This window comes from Mauremys mutica, chromosome 22 (genome assembly GCF_020497125.1).
Source record: "Mauremys mutica isolate MM-2020 ecotype Southern chromosome 22, ASM2049712v1, whole genome shotgun sequence".
Lineage (NCBI taxonomy): Eukaryota > Metazoa > Chordata > Testudines > Geoemydidae > Mauremys > Mauremys mutica.
The window spans coordinates 15904147-15919643 of NC_059093.1; the positions used below are offsets into that span (position 1 = coordinate 15904147).

Consider the following 15497-nt stretch of genomic DNA (forward strand, 5'->3'; position numbering starts at 1 on the left):
CAGCAGAAGCACCCCTGGCCACTAGCAGGTGCTTGGGTGGTAGCCAGCCCTGTTGCATGGGGGATACTAATTCAGTCCTGGTCTGGCAAACATTTCTGGGTCTGAGTAACTGTACACATGTATGTAGCCCCATTGCCCACTCACATGTGTAAGAGTTTGCAGGGCTGGGGGCCGAGCAGGAAGACCTCTAGCTAATCAGTTAATTTATGATGGTGCCAAAAACATGGTCCCTGTACAATATGCATTTCTTCAGATGTGTCTTAAAATGTGCCTCTCCAAAGCTCGCTCTTTCTTCTCCCTGGCTCTGCAGACCATGGAGGTCCTTGGCTGTTTTCACTAGTTGTTCCTCGTCCCTTTCGGCCAAGGCCATGTTGTTCCCCTTAGTGGTAATTCACACTGGCAGTCTGTCTACACTGCAGGCAAGGGGTGTGATTGCAGCTTTGATAGACATACCCAAGCTAGCCTCACAGCTAACTTGAGTAACAATAGCCATGCTGTGTCTCTGCACAACTACCTCAAATATACCAAAGAGGAGGGATGATACTGAGCAAGAGCCAAGGGCTCTTAGGACATTCTCTTCAGGATATGTGATTGCAGCATGTGCAGATATACTTGAATTAGCATTGCTACGGCTAGATCAGTGCTAGCTTGAGAATCCGTGCAGTGTAGCTGCAGCATCGGGGCAGTGATGCAGGCTAAGCTCTGGAGTACAGTACAGTGCCACCCAGGCCTGGGCCCTTACACTCCTGAAGCCCTAAAGGCGGGGGGGGGGTCTCTTTACAGGAGCTCAATGCTGTTCAATAGAATGCCATACTCACTCCATGACACTGCATTTCTGTGAGGGTGTCACATCTGCACCTCTGTGAGTATGGGTTTGCACGTATGTTGTACATGTGCTTCTGTGTATGCAGGAGCATGTATGTATGTGCATATGTGTGCAGGTGTATGTCTGTGCATGCACATCTGTACCCAGGCTTGTGTATTTGTACTTGTGTCAGTAGGTGCATGCGTGTGAGTGCATGTGTAAACCTAAACACCCGTATTTGTGTAGGTGCAGAGTATTCCAGCTCAGCTAGCAGTAGGTACCAAACTCATCCTGTGATAAGTCCTTTTCATTTGTTTTTTTTATTTTTTTCAGACCCTTAATACTTAATTCCATTCCCTTTGCTGCCAAAAAACCCAACCCCTTCCTATTTTTATCTCCGAGTTCATCACAAAAGGCTCATACTTCCACCCTCTCCATGATTAAAAATTAGGAGACCAAATTCTACAGTGGTGTCTTATAATAATAACCAAATCTTGGGAGTGCAATGGATGAATAATGGATCACGGCTCTGTCTTAAAGGCTTCTCGCTCTCTTTTCTGTGCCGGAGTTTGAATGGCAAAGTAATGAGTCCTTCCTCATTTCATAAAAGTTACAGATGTTGAGAGCCACTGCTGATTTCTATTCATCAGGTCCGCCCCTCCCCAACCAGATCTCCCGGTTAATGAGCCGGGAGCCAATCAATAATTCATGGCTACATGAATAACCGGGGGATGATAACCGCTTATTTGGGAAGATGTAATCAGGACCCATTCTCTCTCTCTCTCTCTCTCTTTTTCTCTTCTTATCTCCTTATCAGCTCCCTGTGACTCACTGCTAATCCAATAGACTGAAGCAGGAGCCGAACAATAGATTAGAAAACAAGGTACTTACAGTATGTGGGAGAAAAGCAGTTCCATGCTTAGGTGTGTTTTTTCTCCCTCCCTCCCCCTCAATGACCTAGGTCCTTTTGTCAGGCAGCTCAGAGACAGGATGGGCCACGTGGAGAGACTATGAATTAGAACGCACGGCTGCTAAAAAGTTTTCAATTTCATCTCCCAGGATTGGCCTTGTACAGACATCAATGGGGAATATTCAGTGTCTGCATGTGACAGGTCCCCCATTTCGCCCTGCAAGCTTCCTATGGGAAAGAGGGGTTATTTTCTGTTCCAGGAGAACAGACTAGAGGAAACCTCCTTGCCTAAAAATGCCTTAGGTGTCTCCTTCACTGCACAGCTTTTTAGGAAAATGGGAGCCAGATAGACAGCTAGATACAGGTGAGGAATTATGGATGCGATCCACAAAGCAATTTGGGTACCTAATCTCCAGATTTAGGCATCTAAGTCCCTGTGCGTGTGGCACCACTGTGATCCACAAAACTCCTGCCTGGCTTCAGCTAAACCTGTAGGTGCCTAAATTCACTTGGCATCTGGCCTTTCCACTGCAAAAGTTCCCTCACTGCTTACATTTTAGCCCTCAGCCATGAACCCTGCTGCCCACTCTCGGCCAGCCGTCAGCTTTTCCATCTGTAAAAGGAGGAATGATACTTTTTGTAAGCTTTAATAGACAGTTTGTAACATTTGTAAGCCTAAATTCATTACAGCACGTCAGACCCTTTGAAATCCTCCCCTGAAAGATTCAGAAGAGTTAAGTGATTATGACTATTATTACTATTGTTCCAGTTAGGGGAGAGGATTGTTGCTGTAATTTAAATTGCTGGTGATTTCGAAGTCCTTGTTTCCTCCCCCTGGAGGAGCTGTTTGTGTGTTCCATGAACCTCAGCGAGATCTCAGCACATTCCCTGTTTGATCCACAGCAAGAGCAAGTGACCACACAGGGATTGTTCATGTATAGTCTCATTCCCATGCGTTCCCATTTCTATGATACTGTATGTCTCTGCACGCGCCTGGAATCCGTCCTACGAATAGCTGGAGAATGTGGATCCCTGTAGAATGAGAGGCACGAATAGTAAGGAGAGGTAGTTCAAACCTAAACCCCAGAGCCCCTAAACTTGGCATCTGTTTGAATAGGGGGCCAGTTTGGAACTTTGCCAATGAGCTGCCCTAAACCCCAAGAGCTGCTAGTTGAAATTTGGGATAGTTCAGGTATGTGGCTCTGACAGCACAGGCCAATCTGTAGACATAAGACGTGTGTGTAATGCGGTGCATAGTCACTGTCTATATGTGTGCGTAACTGTCTCAGGCTGGTTAGCCTTTAAGGCAGGGGTGGGCAAATTTTTTGGCCTGAGGGACACATTGGGTTTCAGAAATAGTATGGAGGGCGGGTTAGGGGAGGCTGTTCCTCCCCAAACAGCCAGGCATGGCCCGGCCCCTGCCCCCTATCTGACCCCCCCCCGCTTCTCGCCCCCTGACGGCACCCCCGGCACCCCTGCCCCATCCACCCCCCCTGCTGTCTGTCCCCTACTGCCCCCGGACCTCCTGCCCCTAACTGCTCCCTGCTGCCCCATCCAACCCCCCTCCTTCTTGACTGCCCCCCCAACCCCCACCCCATCCAACCACCCCTTCTCCCTGTCCGCCCCCCGCTGCCCCATCCAACCCCTTCTCTCTGACTGCCCCCGGAACCCCTGCCCCCATTCCACCCCTCTGATTCCCACCCTCTGGCCACCCCCACCCCTATCCACAGCCCCGGTCCCTGACCACTCCCCTGCCCTCTATCCAACCCCCTTCCACTGTTCCCTGCCCCCTTACCACTCTGCCTGGAGCACCAGTGGCTGGCAGCGTGGCTGCACCAGGACAGGCAGCTGCGCCGCCTGGCTGGAGCCAGCCACGCAGCACAGAGCACCGGGGCAGGCTGGGCGCTGCAGCTGCGCGACCCCAGGAGCTCACAGCCCCGCTTCCCAGAGCATTGCGCCCACGGCACAGTGAGCTGAGGCTGTGGGGTAACAGCGAGGGAGGGGCCAGGAGCTCAGGAGCTGGGCAGAATGGGCCCTCAGGCCATAGTTTGCCCACCTCTGCTGTAAGGCTTAACGTAGTTATTAGACCCAGCTGGGGATTTCCATCAAGAGCTGGGTGAGCCCAGCTGGGAAGGGGAGACCTGGAGGAGAGTGCGGGGGAGAGCCCTGTCTGAGAAGCAGCCTGGAAGAAGGCTGAGAAGGAGAAAGGGGAGAGGAGCAGACAAGCCACGGCCAGCGTGAGCTGGAACGAGAGCCTGACCAGAGGCAGGCACCCTGCTGAGCAGCAGCCTGTCTGAACCCCTGGGTGAGGAGGGTGCCAACCTAGACAGTGGGGTTGTGGGAGGCACAGGAGCCTGGAGCTGGGCACGGGGACAAACCATAGCGGCTGAGGTGTGTCGGTGAGGAAGGGCGGCTGGCTGAGCTGGGCTGGGCTGAAGGTTCAGTTGTTTTGAGTATTCTGTTGTTGTTTTGTTAAAGGACTTTGTGGCCCTGGAGGGAGTGGTGCGGGGATGGGACGGGACTGAGGCAAGAGTTGCTGAGTGCCACAGCCAGACAGGAGGGGCGTGTTGGCGGGAGCAACTTGGCCGCAGTAACCAATTCTGAGGTGTTGGGGAGCATGCTCCCCACCATCTCCTGACCTTAGCCCAGTGGCAGAGAAGCCAGCAAAGACTGCTGAGTACCTTCTTCTCAGCCCAAACGTACAGGAACCCCAGGCGCTGAAGCAGAGATGCCCATGTGGGTGCCAGCCAGGGCTCAGTCTGCTTCAAACGTTTGCAGTCACATTGTTCAGCTGGTGCCCACTAGCTCCCAGAGTGGGTCATAGCTGTGCCCCCCTCCCAGGCATAGTGAGCTCCCCTGTGTAACTGAGCAGCTTCCCTGCAGCAGCATCTGCTCCCCAAGGCATGGAGGTGAGGATGGCATTCACCGTCCACTCTGCCTGTCCAGTGAAGAAGGGCTCTTACATCCCATCTTCCCTCCAGTCATCTGCCTGGGTGAGGCAATGACTCCCTTTCCTGTCTGTCTATAGATGGATCTGCCATCACCGGGGCATCTGAGCACCTTTCTCTCTTGTTCTAAATAAATCTTCTACTTGGGCCCAGGGAACAGCACAACTCTCCCCACCCCCACCATGCACACACTCCCATCCTCAAGCTCTGCCTGTCATAAGGGACTTCAAGGCAAATCCAAGGGCCATCTGAAATATGGTGGGGGTCCTTTTGCAATGAGAGGGCATTCAGTGCTCTTTGTGGCACGAGCCGCCTTTCCGATAAGCCCTGTTAGATGTCGGTTTGGAGCGGGGCAAAGGTGCTGGATTAGCAGCCGTGGAGAGCAAAGAACTCTGGTTATCTCCCCAGAGCAGGTCCAGGACACGGCGCACCTGGTCAATGAATCCAATACCTGAGCTGAGAGCTGCAAAATGCCACCTCACCCCCACACATGCGAGAGAGAGGGCAGTTCAGGGCTGATGGCCCATTCAGTTCTTGGCTTCTGGGCTGAAATCTCCAATTAGTGCCAATGTGCTGGTGGTGTTGGGAGATGCAGAGCTGGCCTGAGCCCCATGATGCTCGTGTCACTGCAGCCAGCAGATGGGAACAACCTCCGGCTGCCCCCTGTCTGCCTCTGCCCACTTTCCATCACTCCACATCTCTGCTCAGAGAGGATTCCCAGCTCCAGAAGTGGCCGAATCCCTGCTGTGTGTGATACAGAGCTAGGCTGGGGCCCCTAATGAGAGGCACCCCTCGTAGCAAGCTGTCAGGATATGACAACTTGATTGATGGGAATTTCAAAGGAAGGCTGAGATCTGAAACGTCTCCTTGACACCCACAGCAAAATCTTTCTTCAGAGAGAGATGCTTGAAAACCCCCCTTCAAACGAATGCCAAATGAGGGCGTCTCCTTCTGGCTGTGTGGGACCTGGCAACCCTATGCGTAATGAGAGGCAGAGAAGAGGCGGCAGTAACTTTGTCACATTAAAGCAACAGAGATACCATAAAGACAGTATCGCTCCCCTTCCCTGTGACTGGACTCTGCTCAGGGCTGCCTGCATCCAATTCCCCTCCTCAAATTCATTTGCCAGCATGATGTAAATTTTGTTTTGATTAGTCCAGCCATGCTGTGTGACCTACAGCTGCTTACACCAAGCCCCACTCTCCTGGGAGCTCTCGGCATGTAGGGAAATGTCTTTAGGATGGCACAGGACCCGCCTCAGCCCTGGCACAAATGGCTGTGCCCCTCATTGATGTTTGTGGGAATTGCGCCTGCTCACACCACTGTCAGATCGGGACCGTGACGTCTGGTGATCTGCGTGGAGGTTATATGGCAAGGTTCTGGCTGAGGAGGAGCCAGCGCAAATCACTTTATACACCCCTGCCTCCCCATACCCCAGTGCAGCAGAGAGGAAGGATGCCCCAGGAGTTAGGGCAGCAGCCTAGAACTTGGCAAGCTGCGTTCAAGTTCCTGCTCTGGTGCAAACTTCCTGTTTGACCTTTGTCAAGTCACTTAGTCACTCTGTGCCTCAGTTTCCCATCTGTAAAACCGGGATAACAGCACTTCCCTGTCTCACAGGGGCATGTGAGGAGACATACATAGAAGACTGTGAGGTACTTATGTACTAGGTTAATGGAGGCCTTCGGGTGCTTTAGATAGAACATATTTCTGCTATAACCAGTCTATATCCAAACCCCCATAATCTAGCCCTCTCAATCTTTGGGGCATTTGAAATCTGAATGTAGAGATGAATTTTCCAGACCCCTGTCCATCACTTTAATGGGCTGAATCAAAACACCAGTTCTTAACACTCACCACACACTTTGCAGTGCTTAAAATCCACATCCAGATCAGCCCCTGGCTACTAGATACCATGGCGCTGAGTGAAGTATAAACACCCAGAAGTGTGAAACGATCTTAATTTTGTGCCATGAGAAAGTTACTCTGGGTACTTGGCATTGGGGGGTAGGGGGACACAGTCTTAGACAGCTGGTATAAACTCCTGTGGACCTGATCCTCAGTGGGTGTAAATTGATGTAGTTCCACTGACTTTGACAAAGTAACATTGATTCTTATCATATCAGCTGAGGATCTCGTCCCTGGTCACAGACAGAAATGTTGGGCCAGATTAATTTCTGGTGTATCTCCACTGACTGCAGTGAATTTGCAGCTAGGGATAAATTTGGCCCCTAGTCTGATTATAAGAAGTCATTTCTCCTTGTCAGTGTGTAAAATGGACTGAAATTGTGTCTGCTCGCTGCTCTTGTCTGTTCTATTAGACTGAGCACCTTGCATTGCTTTGCTTGTATCGCTCTTGAATGCAGTACGCTAGATTGCATGACAGTTCTTTCCCTGGGGCCCTCATAAAATGAGCGTTGTGTGTCTCACTAGGTGAGTGCAGTCAGCAACATCATAAATAAATAAATGGGGAAAACATGTTGGTGTTGGTTCCAGCATTTCGAGCCATTTGAGGCACGGTTGTTAATAAAGGTTTCAACACAGAGCCCTTCTTCTCCGCCAAATCCCTTCGCGACCGCTTAAACTCCTGCAAGACCCCAGACCCACTGTGATCTAGCAAACCAATCTCAGGTGCAAATAGCCATCTTTTCCCTGAGATCACACAGCTGTTGTGTTATTCCAAATTTCAAGTGGATGAGCTTCTGTAAACCTTTAATAGTTAACATATTAACCATTTCCAAGCACATGCCTCCCTCTCTGTCTGGCTGCAGAGACCTCAAGCTTCCAGGATCGAACTCTCTGGGAAGTTAAAATATTCATTTATATAAAAACTAGACACCATTACTGCATACTCAACAAGCCCCAGCTCCCCACAGCATCAGGTGCTCTGCAACCCTCTGCCTCCCTCCCCACCCGCTTCCTGCAGGCTGGGCATTAATCAGGCTTTTAAAGATAAGGAGGAAAAGTCTCCACATTTGCCAGCACAGCGCTGGGTTTTCAGTGGCCAGTCCTTCGGATTTCACATCTTGTTCTTTCTAGGTCGCGCTTCTAAACTCCCCTTCATGTGTTTAGAAGTCACCTGAGTGTGGTATGTCTAGTTCTGGAAGTGGTATGTCTTCGTTTTCTGTGTGCTGCCCTTTCAATTTCTAAGAACTCTTCCTACAAGCAGAGGTTAGAAGCCATTTTGTTCTCAGAGTTGTTGCAGACTGTTACCGAGGGGATGCACACACTGTGCTCTCTCCTTTCTTGTTAGGCTGAAAGTGCATGCGCTGCTCTTTTGTTTGGTAGCATAAGGTCATGGATTTATCCAAGCAACCTCACAGACCTTTGTCATTCTTTCTTGTTTAATCTCTGTCTCCCTCCTTTCTCTGGTGCCTTCATCCTAGTCTCTTTCCTTCTGGCTCCTATTTTGTATGAGAGCCTTCTCCGCCACTAACTCGTGCTTTCCTGCATCTCACCATGCAATCAATTCTTCATCTCATTTCAAATCTCCACTGAAAACTTATCCCTTGTCTCCTTTGTCTATGCCTCTTAAATATTAGTCTGCCGGTGCTGACTCTGGAGCGCAGCTAATACGCAAGCAACAAAAGAAAATCAAGTTGTATGGTACTAAGATTGGGCTATATTCTGCCATCAGCCACAGCCTGATTGAAGCTGACTGCCTTGGGGTTCCATGAGTGTACCAGAGCATAGTTTAGCCTATGGTTGCCATTTTCCCCACATGTGCCCTGCTAAGTACCGCTGCAGGCACAGACTTTGCAAGCAAAGGGTAGCTTGGCTGAAGCTTATAAACTGTGTTCTTTCTCTTGTCTGATTTCTTTGCAGTTCCTCCAGATGACCCAGTAATTACTGGGGGCCCGGTCATTAGCCTGAGAGCTGGGGATCCCCTGAACCTGACCTGCCATGCCGACAACGCCAAACCAGCAGCCTCCATCATCTGGATGCGGAATGGAGAAGTGATAAATGGAGCCACCTACTCCAAGGTCAGGCGGGGTGGAGTTTGGGATGGTGCCGGGGACGTGGAACTGCTCTTTTGCTCACCTCACAGAGGTGTCCTTCACTGAATACTGTCCAGAGTGGAACTGTGGCTCCTCTTATGCATCAGGGCCATATCCTCACCTGGTCTCAATTGGCATAGCCCCATTGACTCAGTGGTGCTGTGTTGACTTACACCAGCAGATGATCTGATCCCACGTTTCTCGGTGCTGTTCCCTCAGCTTCTATACCCCTGGCTGCTGGGAGAGCAGAGATCAGCGGCGAGCCAGAAGGGCATATTCAGAGGGGACTCAAAGCTTCTCCTAGCCCTTCAGTGATTAATTTACACCAACTTAGGCTGACTTAGACTTACCCAATTATTAAGGTGTGACCTTACATGTCATCTCTGAACATGGCTTACTGGAGTGAACGCAACTGCCCTGCCAAGGGGCCAGCGGGGAGGAATGGGGCAAGAAAAGCAGCTGCCAGAAGGGTGTAAGAAGCTGCAACAGTCAAGGGCGGGCTCAGCTCTGAATTTAACTTATTGGCTACCTCTGGCCCAGAGAGCTCTGTGCTCTGCCTCTCAGCAGTGCTGAGCAGGTCATCCATTCGATGTGCTCCTCACCAGGTGTCTAAAAGCACAGTGGCCCAATACCCAAAGGTATACCGGCGCCTAACTCCCATCTATTTCGGCCGAGTTGTCCTTAGGGAAGTGCAAATGCGCCAGTGGAAGGCCGCCACCTATCAGAACACAAGAGCTCTCTGGTGCAGCCCTGAGGCCACAACTGGCCACAGCAGTGGCGGGCTCTGGGTCAAAACTGTCTAGAACAGGTCGCTCTCTCGGTGATGTTAAGAAGCCGGTTGGCAGGGCAATTTGGAGGAAACAAGTCTCTCAGGAGGGAAAGGGATTGTCTCTCTTGCGGCCTGAATAGCACATCAAATTGAACAAGTTCAGCAGCAACCTTTGGCAAGCGGAGAACAAAAGGTTCCTCTCTTAGCAGTTATGCTGGTGACACCGTGAGCCCTGGGCCGCACAGCTGGCTTGGAATTATTGTACGCTTGGATTGACAAGATTTCACTAAGAAGTGAAACAGAGAAAGGGTGGTTCCAGGTGGCTGAATGCAGCTCCAGGAGCCCAGAGGTGTGGGGTTCTACTTTCAGCTCTGTCCTTTGTGCCATGGGGTAGTTTGTGGCACCTAGCCCCAGGTTCCTGATCTCTAAAATGGGGTGACCATAGATACCTACAGCGCTGTGGGAGATGGGTTGTATTCGTTAAAATGACTTGAAGATGGAGGAAAGTGCTCAGTGTTAGTACAACTTGGTTCTGAAATGTGCCTCATATGTTTGAACAGCTTTTACTTCATTAATATAGAATCAAGGGGTCAGAAGGGACCGCAAGGGTCATCTGGTCTAACCCCCTGCCAAGCTGCAGGATTTGTTGTGTCTAACCCATCCAAGGCAGTGGTCTGTGGTAACTTCGCTAGTCATCCAGTCACATGTTGTTTTTTGTGAGAAGACTGAAGCAAAGTAGGCATTGAGCAGCTCTGCCTTCCCATCATCTTCTGTTCCCAGCTCACCTTCCGCATTGAGCAGCGGACCCATACCATCCTTGATCTTTCTCTTTTTGTCTGACATATATTTGTACAACCCCTTCCTGTTGTCTCTAACATTCCTTGGCAGTTCTTTGCCTTGGCTTTCCTGATTTTTGTCCCCACGTTCTTTCACTGTTCCCATGTATGCTTCCTTGGTGACATGCCCCTCCTTCCATTTCTTGCACGTACCCCTTTTGGATTTTAGATAGTTGAAAAGCTCCTTGTGCAGCCGCATTGGCCTCCTGTGGCTCTTGTATTTCCTCTGCGTTGGAAAGGTACAGAGCCAAACTCAACCCTGGTGCAATTCAGGAGTCACCTCAGGGATCACAGTGCTGCCTATACCTATAGGTATCTCTTCTCCCAAGATCAAATTATTTTTACTATTTCACTTCATTGTGGAGCACCAGTAATGACTCCACAGTTAAGCCTACAAAACAATTCTTTTTCCATTATAATCCTGTTTTTCAAGTTCTTCTAGCTCCGTATACAAAGCTGATTTCCAGCTGAATTTGCTCATGCATATTCTCTAGGAAAAAGCTCATGCATCCAAGTGGTGTGGTTGTGTGGAAGGACAAGTCTGGGGTTTGGGGCCCTGTCCATTAATTTCAGTGGGATCTGGCCTGAAGTCGTGACATTCTTGATGGCTCCTTTTACTGATCAGGTTCATGTCCACGCTCAGAACCTGCCATCTCACAGCAGCCACCATTTCAGCATAGCTGAAGGCTTTGTCTTGATTATGAGCTCTGCCATTGGCCACCATTTGGGATGCAATAGAGCTTGCTGTAACTCTTGTCCCAACTAGAATCTCCCCTCAATCTTGTAATAGTTTGCTAGGCTTTGAGACTGGGCTTTGTGAAATACAATTTGGAAAGCTTCTTTCCATCGCTCTTGCATGGTTTGATCTAGAAGAGCTCTACTTTTTCAATAACCTGCTCGTTCTTGGTGGATTTAGATTCCTGGTATAATAGTCTGGTTGCATCAGATGACCATCCAGGAATGAATTGTTGACAAAATCCCTGAGGTATAGTTGTTGGTGTTTTGCAGTGGCCAGAGCTTGAAGGTAAAAGATTTGATAGATGGCACTGATGCTTCGGACATACAGAAGCTGCAGGTTGGTTGTTGACGCCCCTCCTATAGCCTTCCTCCATCTTGATGAGGGGAGTAGATAGACACGCATGCCGGTTTGGCTGGCTGGAGCAAGTCCAAGGTGAAAAAATAAGTATCGCTACATTTCTAAATGAAAAGTCAAAACGTTTTGTTTCAAAATGCTTGAAATGAACTCTTATGACTTTTCCTCAGTGGAAAAAAATAATTTTGTTTTTGGCCAAAACGGTTTGCCAAAATTCAACACGAATTTGCAGATTGTTTCAGTACCTCAAAAAAATGCGTTTTCAGTGCATTTACTATTTGCTGAAAAAAAGTCACCCAGCTCTGCTACAGAGTCAGCGCTACTGCGACATCACCTGACAGTGCGGTCTCGGAGCCATTCCAGAATGGATCTTAGAGACCGGGCAGTAGGGTGACCAGATGCCCCTATTTTATAGGGACAAACCTGATTTTTGGAACTTTTTCTTATATAGGCTCCTATTACCCCCCCACTCTCTGTCCTGATTTTTCACATTTGCTATCTGGTCACCCTACCGGGCAGAGAGCTATCACTGCTGCCCTTCCTAGGAAACAGCTGGGATGTAGAACATGCCACGGTGTATGGGGTCCCCTGAGAAGCTGGTTCTGCTGCTTCCTTCTCTCCATCATCCCCTTAGTCACCGTCTTGCCCAAAGCGATGGCTCCCAGACCAATAAAAGAGACTGGGCTCTAGCAACAGGTAACAAGGAACCAAAAGCCGAGGGGTCCATGACCCATTAAATGCCATCACAGAGGGCAGTGTCGGCAGCAAGGCAAGGCGTTGCCTGGGCCATGGGAGCGATGAACTCCCTTGGGTCCTGGGGCCCAACTGTCCTTCAGAGCTACCCAACTAAGGCCAGGAGAAACCAGATCAGGGAAATAATTCTACTGGAGTCTCTTGGGATCTCAGCAGGGATAGTGAGGCACCAGAGGGCCAGTTCTGGAGTGAGTGCTGGGACACGGCCTGTCAGGATGGTAGCGGTGACCTTGCCCTGACACACGCAGAGAGTCTCAGACGAGCAGGAAGGCAGCAATGTCAGGCGATGCCGTCAGGGTTCACAGCCAGCACGCAGTCTGTGGGGGAGAACAGCCTGCCATGCGAGCTGAGGTAGCGGGGATGCTACAGAGATCTAAATGAGGTGAGGAGAGGTGTCCAGTGCTGATGGTGAAAGCAGGGCTTAGATACCACAAGGAGATGCCCCATGGAAACCTGAGAGAGATAATAGAATATCGCTGTTGGAAGGGACCTCAGGTGGTCATCTAGTCCAAACCCCTGCTCAAAGCAGGACCATACCCAACTAAATCATCCCAGCCAGGGCTTTGTCAAGCCTGACCTTAAAGACCTCTAAGGAAGGAGATTCCACCACCTCCCTAGGTAACGCATTCCAGTTCCTCACCACTCTACTAGTGAAAAAGTTTTTCCTAATGTCCAACCTAAACCTCCCCCTCTGCAACTTGAGACCATAACTCCTTGTTCTGTCATCTTCTACCACTGAGAACAGTCTAGATCCATCCTCTTTGGAACCACCTTTCAGGTAGTTGAAAGCAGCTATCAAATCCCCCCTCATCCTTCTCTTCTGCAGACTAAACAATCCCAGTTCCCTCAGCCTCTCCTCATAAGTCTTGTGCTCCAGCCCTCTAATAATTTTTGTTGACTCTGTTGGACTCTTTCCAGTTTTTCCACATCCTTCTTGTAGTGTAGGGCCCAAAATTGGACACAGTACTCCAGATGAGGCCTCACCAGTGCTGAATAGAGGGGAATGATCACATCCCTCGATCCGCTGGCAATGCCCCTACTTATACAGCCCAAAATGCTGTTAGCCTTCTTGGCAACAAGGGCACTCTCTTGAATCATATCCAGCTTCTCGGTCACTGTAACCCCAGGTTGTTTTCTGCAGAACTGCTGCCTAGCCATTTGGTCCCTAGTCTGTAGCAGTGCATGGGATTCTTCCATCCTAAGTGCACGACTCTGCACTTGTCCTTGTTGAGCCTCATCAGATTTCTTTTGGCCCAATCCTCTAATTTGTCTAGGTCCCTCTGTATCCTATCCCTACCTTCCAGTGTATCTACGACTCCTCCCAGTTTAGTGTCATCTGCAAACTTGCTGAGGGTGCAGATCCTCCAGATCTGGGCAGCTCCAGGGAGTGTTGGCCAGATGGAAAACAAATTTGCAAGACCCACGAACCATCATCTGGTTGCAGCCCCTAGGGAGATGCATCTCCCCTGTGCCCGGCTGCCTCCATCCTTGCCTGTAGCTCCCCCCAGATGAGCCAGCCTGGTCCCGCAGGCCATCTGGCGGCTACTGGAGAAGGCAGCATCTGATTTGCATAGGGATTATGACCTTTCTGTCCCTAGCTGCCATCTGATTTGCCTGCAGTGTCACAGAAGGATTCCTTCTTTATTGCACCCAAATACTGAGACATTTCATTTCATTTCCCCTGCCGGCAGCAGTCTCTGGCAAGGAGCAAGCAGGCTGATGAGCACCACAGCTGTGAAGGGTTAACTTGCCAGCAACATATGCATCTGATCAAGGATAAATCCACGATCCTCATAACTCCCTACACATCCTCGTCCAGCCCCCATGGTAATATGACTGCCTCACTCTCCCTCTTGCAACGTGCCACCGGGACTGAGCAAAAAGCAAAATTAAACCCACCGCTAGCCCTTCCTGTCCCCACTTCCCAGGATGCCATGCGACAGCCGGCGCTAATTAAAACCTGAAAGAACTGACCTCTCTCTGCACCAATTTGGGTGAAATTAATTAAAATCTAGGCCATTAACATGTAATCGTTTGTAACTAATTGCAGTCGCTCCAGATCTTCTTCTCCGCCATGGGCTGGATCAGTCCCAGTGCTGGGGAAGAGAGAGTTAAGCCCTCTCCATTTCAGACCCGCCAATTGCTGTGGCAGGGAAGGAATATCAGCCCTTTTTCAAATATGTCTGTGTTTGTGTTTGTATTAATTCCAAAGCCCAAGCGCTCACGCTGCATACGAAATGTGACCCCGTCTCAAATAAGATACTAAGCCTCCCAGTGTATCTTAAGCAGCTGGCATGGAAGGTCTTGGAGGAAGAGGGCTGTCATACTGGGGATGCATCACGCAAGGATCTTTCCATGCCAGATGGGGCCCGGTGGTGCCTACAGCCCTGTGGCCATGTCACCAGCTCTCATGATTTTATTACAAGTCTTGCGATATTTGGTGTTTTTTCTTAAGGCCCCAGCTCCTGGAGTCAGGTTTCTAGCATTCCCGGTTGCAAAGCCTTGAAACCATGACGTAAAGTGTATCCTAAAGGTTCGGAATCCAGAAGGCAAATAAAAGAATGGAATGTTTATTATTTTTGTAAAACCTCCTGATTTTTACGTCAGTCGCATGATTTTCTGGAGGCTTGATTTTTGAACATTTTGGTTGGCAATGCTGCTGGAGGGCCGTAAATCTGGTCCACCCAGCAGGAGATTTCCACTCGCTACACCAAGTTCCTTTCACAAAGACCTTCCTCCCTACCCACAAATGGGCAAATCCAGAGGTTGGGCCTGTGTGCGACATGGGATAACTGCAGCATAGGAGTGGAGCGTCATCAGCTGCTCACTAGCGCCTCTGATGGTCTCACCTGCTTCTTGGGGGTGATCAAGAGGAGGGTTATACACTATCACTCCTTATACAGTGCCAGAAGAGGGCAAGGAGAAAGGAAAGCCACAGGTATGCCTTGTGCCATGCCAGGGTGTAGAGCTAGATACAGGGCTTAATCCTCTATTGCCTTGCCAGCTTGGGTCACCATTTGCACCGGTGCAAAGTGGGTGTGTAACACTAGCAAATCAGAGTGGTTCCGATTTACACCCGGGGTGTGGCACGAGAGTGCCACTGCTGCTGGTGGCTTCAGCCCTTTCCAAACACGTCGTCCACTGCAGAGCTCGCAAGGCAGCTCGTTAATGGCTTTTTAATATTCTCTCTCTCATGGCATGCATTACCTGTCTGATTAGCCTATATTAGAGGTTCAGAACGAAAGCAACCTCAGTAATAATAATTAATTAACGCAAGCATTAGTTCTCTTGATGGCTAGTTAGGTGGTGTGATTCCCCCCTGTAGAAATTCAGAGATGGATTCACAAAGGGCTGATTCTCCAAAGGCTACAGAGTGAGCCCCAGGGAG

At 49.9% G+C, this 15497-nt stretch overlaps 1 protein-coding gene across 8 annotated transcripts in view; it reads left to right on the forward strand.

Annotated features, from left to right (window-relative positions):
• Positions 1–15497, forward strand: part of KIRREL3 (kirre like nephrin family adhesion molecule 3) — a 728850-nt gene that overhangs the window by 530634 nt on the left and 182719 nt on the right. For 6 of the 8 annotated variants that reach the window (XM_044997029.1, XM_044997031.1, XM_044997030.1 and 3 more), the window contains one exon: positions 8486–8643. In XM_044997029.1, the coding sequence (XP_044852964.1) occupies positions 8486–8643 (158 nt within the window). Of the gene's footprint in view, positions 1–1654; positions 1689–3920; positions 4021–8485; positions 8644–15497 lie in introns of those variants that run through there. The other 2 variants (XM_044997033.1, XM_044997034.1) reach the window with 2 other exon arrangements.